The sequence below is a fragment of the Ruditapes philippinarum genome, unplaced genomic scaffold (genome assembly GCF_026571515.1).
Source record: "Ruditapes philippinarum isolate M1 unplaced genomic scaffold, ASM2657151v2 ctg16457_1_1_1_1, whole genome shotgun sequence".
In the NCBI taxonomy this organism is placed as follows: domain Eukaryota; kingdom Metazoa; phylum Mollusca; class Bivalvia; order Venerida; family Veneridae; genus Ruditapes; species Ruditapes philippinarum.
In genome coordinates this window covers 11,733-20,330 of record NW_026853850.1, presented here as the reverse complement: position 1 = coordinate 20,330, position 8,598 = coordinate 11,733, and the positions used below count along the sequence as shown (strand labels likewise).

The window sequence follows — 8,598 nt, the reverse complement described above, 5'->3', positions numbered from 1 at the left end:
TAAATTTTACTTTACAAAAAAGTGCATGCCCCCAGATGAGCAAAAAATATTTTTTTAAGAAAATAAAAACTACAAAAAAATATATAGGGATTTTGTTTGTTTCATGTAAGATCAAAAAATTTTTCACCGAGTGAACACCAGATAAATTTTTCCCAGTGGCTAGCCCAAAGTGAAAATATAATACTGGGGTTCACGAGTGAAATATTTTTTGATTTTACATGTAAAACAAAAAATTTTTCTGTTTATTTCATGATTTTTTAACGTTTTTTACACCTTTTACTGATTTTCCGCGTAACGTCATGTTTTTATCTTCTGACTCATAAAAAATAATGACTCAAATGTTGAAAAATAAAATTTTCCATGATTATTTTTAATTTTTTAGATGTTTTTCAGCACAAGTTCGTAAAATTTACAAACTACAGTTATCACGTACATTTCTTTTTATATTGACTACTTTACGCTGAAAAAACATTCATTAATGATAAATATTTTATTTTTACGCCAAATATAGTTCGGCTACTGTGAAATTATATTGGTAATCATTATGTGAAATTATTCAGAATATAATTAACCGTTATAATTCAGTAATCTACTGCAAAACATGTAATAAACTAATATATTTAGAAATGTAATAATTTATGTTTTGTGTTATTAATGCCTGATCTTAAAGTGTTTAATTGAGTGAGGGCAGTAAGGGCTTTTTTTACATACATTGTACTTTGACCTCTTTTTGGTAATTTACGTGGAATTTAAGTGCTGTTTGCAATATGTAAATTTCTTTCTTTGGTCATTTCATAGAACATGTATTTTCCTTTTAAATACATTTTCAAAACTTTTATGAAAATTGGCATGAAGCATGCTGCTTTAACTAAAACATGTATAACTTTATCCACTGACAGAGCACATAATAATGAAAACTGATACACGTGCCTTATGCACCATTATCTTCCATATTTTCTATCAAGACAAACTGTGTTTACATATTTTAGATGATTTATACCTAAAAGTATTCATTGAGACCTAGCTTCTATACATAAGACTGCTCTTGTATTTCTACTGACAATGCTTATTTAAACTGCTTAGATATATTGTTAACATAATATGAGTTACAGTTGTTTCGCACCAAACCTTCGATATACATTTTTTCTTTTCTTATTAACTAATCATTTCAATTTATAGGTTTACCAGAATTGTTTTATTTACATGTACTTTGCTTATACCAGAGTTATAGGAATATACAAACTGCATTTATTTATCAGAAAATAACTTTGATAAAAAGATACTGACCTCCTTTTGTGAGGTTTGCCTCTAAAATGTTCCTTTAATGCCTGTTCATTTATACAATATTTCCTGAAAATGAATAAACGAATATATCAAGTCTTATATTTTTGTAAATCACATATAGAACATTTATCATCTAATCATAGACTTGCTATAGGTCCATAACAAAGAATTGATCCCCTGGCTCTAACTTGTTATAGGTCCATAGCAAAGAAATGAGGGCTCCAACTAAGGCTCCCACGTTTACAATTTTTTGTAAACGTTTAAACAATTGCTAAGAACCGAAATGATACCGTTTAAACGGTGGTACTTCTATGTACTATACTACACCATGTATTCGAGTCGCCAAAAGATGACTTACTTTCTATTTTAAATACAAGTACAAGTAAATAATGTTCAGGGCTCATTATGATTGAGTCAGCACACATTTTCTGCATTGTATCCCTATTTCGCTATAAAATTTGAAAGATCAAAGGAAAATCAACTTTACCAAAAATGCATTATGTCACGAGCAATTATTGCACGGTGATACTGTGTGGAGGGTTGTAAACACCCATTTGCCATTTTTTACTTTGGAATAAACCAATAAGAAAAGATAAAATCCATTATAACAGGCAATGACTAAGATACTTTGTAAGACAATATGGTCATTTCGATTAAACGGTAAAACATATTGTAACCGTTTACGAATAAAAATCCAAACGAATCCGTTTAAACGTGTAACCGTGAGGGCCTTAGCTCCAACATATAGTTTTGGCTTCTTTGTCATATAAATTATGTTTAAAAATGTGTTCATTGCACAGCTAATGTAATGGCTTTAGTAAAGAATAGACAATAATAGTCAATAATTAAGTTTCAGAATAACCATTATACTGCTCGAACTAAAAGAGATTGATATAAAGCCTTTGCCACCAGTAAAGAGCCGGACCATCCTGTGCATTTGTGCAGAATGATCAGGCTTTATACATTTGGCTAATCCAACTCCAAATTTTCATCTGCATATAATTTCTAGGTGTTTTTCACAAATGGGAGCTGGACAAATCCGTGAATTCAGCGAACAGGTTTTATAGTATGGTCGCACAAAGTCAAAAAAATGTGACATATATAAAGTTATGGAAGCCAGAACTAACTTTTAATTGTTGACCTGGTAAATAAAGAAATTCATATAGTGTTTACATGATTTACTTACGCACAATGTATACAATAGAACTGTCCGGCACCAGGTCTGTCATAGTCTGTCTCTTGATTCAACAATTTTTGTGCTTTAGCTGGCTTCATATCCTCGTGTATTTCATCCAAATCTTTCGTTTTACGTTTGGTTCTGTATTTTTCCTTTAAAGGTTTATCTCCCTTGTGTTGTTTCTTTCTGGCAATCCTGCCCATTATTAGGCCTGTAAAATCTTGTTCTGAAAAATACAAATAAAAATGATAGTAACAAACAAATCACTTAAAATCTAAATCATCGTTACATGATTTAATGAATAACAGTCAAATCGGCCCCCAAGTCAAAACGGCACCAAAAAGAGTCAAATAGGCCTCAAGTTAAACCGGCCTCAAGTCAGAACAGCCCCTTTTTTTAAAAATTTTCTTTTTTCATTTATTTATTATAAACATTGCATTCTATATTAATAATTACCAATGGAGTGATAATTACCACAGAGTGTACAGGCAGACGCAATGACAAACCACGGATTACAAAAAAAGAGAACAGAAACAAATGATAATCAATGTATTTAATTTTTGAATAAAACCAGACCATCCTTAAAAAATTGTTTGTTTGTAGTGCTCCGACCCTAAGTTCAAGAGGTGGGTAGGTAGGTAGGGGATTTTTTTTTTTTTTTTGGAAATTGCACTTCAATGTTACAAAATTTGAGCATACTGAGTATAGCAATACACAGTATATAGTCTGCCATGATATACTGTACATTGTATTTAAACAAACAAGATATGTTTGTAAAACATGTATGCCCCCTATCAGCAGCCAATTAGTCATATGATCAGGTTATTATGCATGACTTCTGACCCAGTGAACAAACAATTAATAAGGGTTATGTAGTCTCTACAGGTCATGACTAGTCACAAGGTAATAAGTATTGTGACCCCATTATGGCATAGGTTGTGTGCAGCAATTTAAGTTATTACAAATCTTACAAATAATATATGCATAAATTTTATGAATCATGTAGGCCTCATTAATGACAACCAAGTTGTTATATTACATAAGACCTTCAAATGTGTATACCAAAAGCATTTTTAGTTTATGTAAAAATATCAACCAAGGCAACATTAAGTACAAGGTCAATATGACATTGACCCCTTGACCCCAAAATCAATAGGGGTCATCTACTAGTCATGACCAATCATCATACCAAGTTTGAAGTTACTAGGCCTAAGCATTCTTTAGTTATTGATCAGAAACCGTTATAACCTACAAGGTCAACATGACCTTGACCCTTGATCCCAAAATCAATAGGGGTCATCTGCTGGTCATGACCAATCATCATACCAAGTTTGAAGTTTCTAGGCCTAAGCGTTCTTAAGTTATTGATTGGAAACTGTTTTCACCTACAAGGTCAATGTGACCCTGACATTTGACCCCTAAATCAATAGGGGTCATCTGCTGGTCATGACCAATCATCATACCAAATTTGAAGTTCCTAGGCCTAAGCGTTCTTTAGTTATTGATCGGAAACCACAGTGGTGGTCTATGGTTACGGAGGGTAGTCCATTTTAACATTCATTGATGTATGTATATTATCTTTGAAGCAAGGTTGCAATCTTTTTTTTTCACTTTTATACCAAAAATAAATCAAATTGTATTCAAGTTAGATATGTCCACTCATGTAAAAAAAAACCTTCATGAGTGAGGGTACCATTTCTGTCTATTTTCACATAACAAAGTTGCAATCGTTTTTTCACTTTTATAACAAAAATAAATCGAATTTTATTCTGGTTTAATATGTCCACTCTAAAGTCTAAAGACGAAAACTTTATATTTGTAAAGGGCATCATTTCCATATACTGTACATATATATAGGCAGCATTTAGTGGAATGAATAGGAAAATCGAGTACAGCTTCACACAGTGTGTAAGAGATGCATCCGATCGGCAATTATTTTAGCAAATATCTTCAAAAGTGGATCAACTTTTATAAGATTTAATGTTAAATAATTAACAAAAGAACAATTCATTCACATGTTTGGCTTGGAAACTGAGAATTTTTAGGCCCTTTGCGAAATATTATGGTTTCTGGCAAATGTGAAATCGCCGATGTTCGGGGTCAAAGTTTGGCAAAATATCAATGAAAAGCGTGCGTTTATTTTGGTGTTGTAATAAAATTCTTTTACTCTTCTACTTCTCAGTTCAAAATTTGTCTGAAAAGTTATTGGAGAAAGTTCTTTTTAACAGAATGGGTACACAATGATCTCAAAAAAAAAAAAAAAAATCCTCGAAGGTGTAAAAAATTTTTAGAGTCGGGGCCATTTTCATGGGTCAGTCGGAGCACTACAAACAAACAATTTTTTATGGATGGCCCCATGCAAACATAGCTCTTCCATGTTCTTAAATTTCGACTTGTGGTCAATCTGACTTTGGGTCGACTTGACTTTTCAAAAATGTATTTAGGCCGATTTGACTTATTCAGGGCTCACGCTGTCGGTCGCCAAAGTCGCCATTTGCGATTATTTTATAAGATTGGCGATTATTTTTGCATTTTGGCTACAAAATCTGGCGATTATTTTTTACTTCCAACAGTGTCTATATAAGGTGTAAAAATCGATAATGAATGCAGTAGACCCAATTAACACCAGCGGGGTGCATTTAATTGAGTGTCAACTTTTTACCGGTCACGTGCTGCTAACTATATTGCCCGAGGTGATAAAATACATGCGAGATGTATAATTGTATAAGTACTTTAAAGATATTGTCCAGCATTTATAATAGCCATCAAATATCCGTCAATTAGCCACAAAAATCGTTTTAAAATTGATAAACTGGATATTGACTCACCCAAAATTTACCGTGAATTCCAGTAATTGCAAATTTTGATTTTTTTTTGTTTTAAGCTACTTGACTAAATCGCCAGTGGAAAACAATGGTAAAATATTTGAAAAGTATTAAATTCCAAACAACTATTTGCACAACAACCAAAATTGTGAATATTTCTTCAGAAAACAGGAAAAATCCGATTGTCACATATTTTCGCGACACCGATAATTTTGATATTTATTTAAAGGTGAAATAAGCTATGTTCTGTTTAAAAATCTTTACTACTATGGCAGAAAATTTGTATTACATTGGTGATGATGATATTTTTCAGTAAATTATTCAGAAAAAAGGCTGCATTCTGTGAATGAGTTTGCAAACTTGTGTTATTTCTATAGGCTAATATGACCTAGATCTACTCCAGTTCTGTGTGAAATGTGGAAATTGACAGTGGTTATAGCTGACAAAATTTGATAAGAACAAACAAAAAAAGTTGTCCGATAACAGCATGATGTAAAGTTATAATGAATCTTTAATATTATTGTTATACAGTAATTATACTAATTATAACTTTTTTATTCTGTTCTATAATAACAATTGAAGTTGTGGTTCTATTTAAAAAAAGGTAGTTATCAATATACACAAATGTATCGGTTTATATGAGAATCCTTATAAAACTGAAAGATATAAATGTAATGTTTATTTAATCAACTGCTTATGTTGTTAATCGCTAATTCGTGAATATTCCGCTGAACTTTTGGCTATTATTTTTTTAAGTTGAAATTATTGGCTATTTTTTTATTTGAGCCAGTGTGAGCCCTGCTTATTATAAGGCTGATTTGACTTATTTTGGGACCCGTTAGACCTGGGGCAGATCTGTCCTCGGGTCGATTTGACATGTTTGCAACTTAACATTATTTACTGGAAAACATGCTTGAAATCTTTATACAAAACACAACAAAATTACATTGTTGTTTGACCTGCCAATCTGTTTTGTTTAATCATGGGATTGGGTGACTAGATCTATTAACTTTTCATGTGGCTAAAAATTACCTGTGTCTGCCACCTGGTAAAATTGAAAGAAGTCTGACAGAAAAGGATTCTGCAATATACGCCTTAAAAACTGTTTTGTTAGGACCTAAAATTAGTCCTATAACATAAGACGTTTCCGTTAGTACTACGTACTTGGAGTGTACGTAGTACTAACAGAAACGTCTTTATGATATAGGACTAACCTAAAATATGCCTTACCCTTCCATTTTTTTAGGTCTGTCAAAAAAAAAAAAAAAAAAAACGAAACGAAATTGTTGTACTTCGTCCAAGAATGAAGATTATCACCTGAAGAGTTTCTTCATTCCCAACCATTACTATTTCTGGAATAAATATTTTCATAACAAATGCCATGTAGACTACATTCATATCCGTAATCAGGTAATCAGCTTATTAAAGTTATTTAGATATAATTTTATCCGAAATAATTTTTAGTCAAAAATACATCTAGTTCATAAATTTATTACTATAAATAATTAGTTTAATATGTTATCTTTAGTTAAAGTATGAAAAGACGATACTTCTATATTTTCTTTAACTGATTTAAACCTTACCAATTGACAGTAAACAGATATAGGAAACAGAGGCACGTGTTATTTGTTTTTATTTTGTAACCGGTGCAGCGGTAAAAAAATGAATCGTGAAGATCAAATGAAACGCAGACGCCTAAATATGTTATGGTCACACTATAACAGTAGTGATACATATTTTATAACATGGCACAACTAGTATACAAGTAAAATGGTTTCCTGCGGTGAACATTTTAATGATATAAAGATATTTCATTTAACTATTTTCAACATGATTTTTTTTTTGGGGGGGGGGGTGGGGGGGGGGGGGGTAAATAAACGTTTGTATCAAGAATATAGTTGACAATTGAATAAAACGATCAATATATAAGAAGCTAGGTCTTTGGAAACTGATGACCGTTGAAGACAGGAGAAGGTCGAACATAAAACAATTATTTCTTTTTAAGAAAATGATTAAATAGGCCTACCATTTTATGAAAAATTCCGAGCAAAAAAATAAATAAAGTAAACACACAAGTTTACGCAGAAAATATCTCTATTTATTATGGCAGATGCCACTACGAATATTTTAACTTTGTAGATTTTCAGTGTAAACAATTTATTGTTTGTAAAATTTGAGATAGATATTAAAGAAACAGTGATAATTTTCAAACACATCATTTAAGTTTTTCTACCTTAAACGGTAAAATAATTATAGAAAATTAGAAAAATCACATAATAGTTTTTGTTCTTAATTAGGGGTAATTCGGACTAATTCCCTACAGGTAAATCCGTAACGTACCGGCAAACGGTATTTAGCTAGGATTTCGAAACGGTCAATTAACCAATCATGTACGGTTTACAGATCACATGCTCCTCCATGTACCGAAAACAGGTCACGTGCTACTCCATGCCTCAAAAGTTAAACGCGTACCAATACCCTGCGGTCTCCAGACCGCAGGGAATCATTTGAAATCCAGAATTTACATTTAAAAAAAAATCATGCATAATATTTTACCCCTGATCGGTTCCTTGACTGATAAATAACAATAAATGTTAATTAGTCTTATCTGTTACTAGAAGACAAACTTATTTCTAGTATAAATTGCTCATTATTATTAAAGGGAGTTAAAGAGCGGCGTGCAATATGATATTTAATTTGTTTATCTTATGGATGATAACCTTTCTCGTTTACACTCAAATCAGAAAAGTCGATCATTGTGAATGGAGCAGTGGGTCCCATATTTAAGCACGAACACTTTTATAAATATGACCTGATCTGATCTGATCTGATACTGATACGATCTAGTAACCCAGATCTGGTGTGCCGCTGTATTAAGATAGCTTCTTGATTTAAAGTAAATTACTGTAAATCAAACACATATAAAATGGCATGCTTCAAAGCATATAAAACAAACTGAACATTTTACATGATGAATAAAAGTTCTTGATTAAAAATATGTATGTTGGCATACAGTAAATCTAAAGATTTTTTTTGTAAAAAATATCAATGATTGTTAAAGTGCTAAATTTTGACAGTCCTGAATGGCATTAAACACTAGTAGTCTACTAATTTGATTTGTAGCAATGCTATCTATTTCTATTTTGAGAATGTAATATAGAATCAGTGTGTCATATTAACTGTGTATGCGTCCATAAGTAAGAATATCACATTTGGACGTTTATAGTATATATCAGCGTTCTTTATTTTAAAACCAGCTTCACATTTCTACAAAGAATACGAGTATAACATACTGCACACAAACGTTTTACA

At 31.6% G+C, this 8,598-nt stretch overlaps 1 protein-coding gene across 1 annotated transcript; it reads right to left on the bottom strand.

The window, feature by feature from the left end:
- Window positions 1-1,287: 1,287 nt before the first annotated feature.
- Window positions 1,288-6,983, bottom strand: LOC132738168 (zinc finger protein 593-like; the record flags this gene model as incomplete). The annotated part of the gene is given in 3 exon segments (XM_060725633.1): window positions 1,288-1,350; window positions 2,471-2,687; window positions 6,870-6,983. Coding segments are annotated over 2 exon segments (257 nt in total), but the record flags the coding sequence as incomplete, so codon positions are not given.
- Window positions 6,984-8,598: the final 1,615 nt, after the last annotated feature.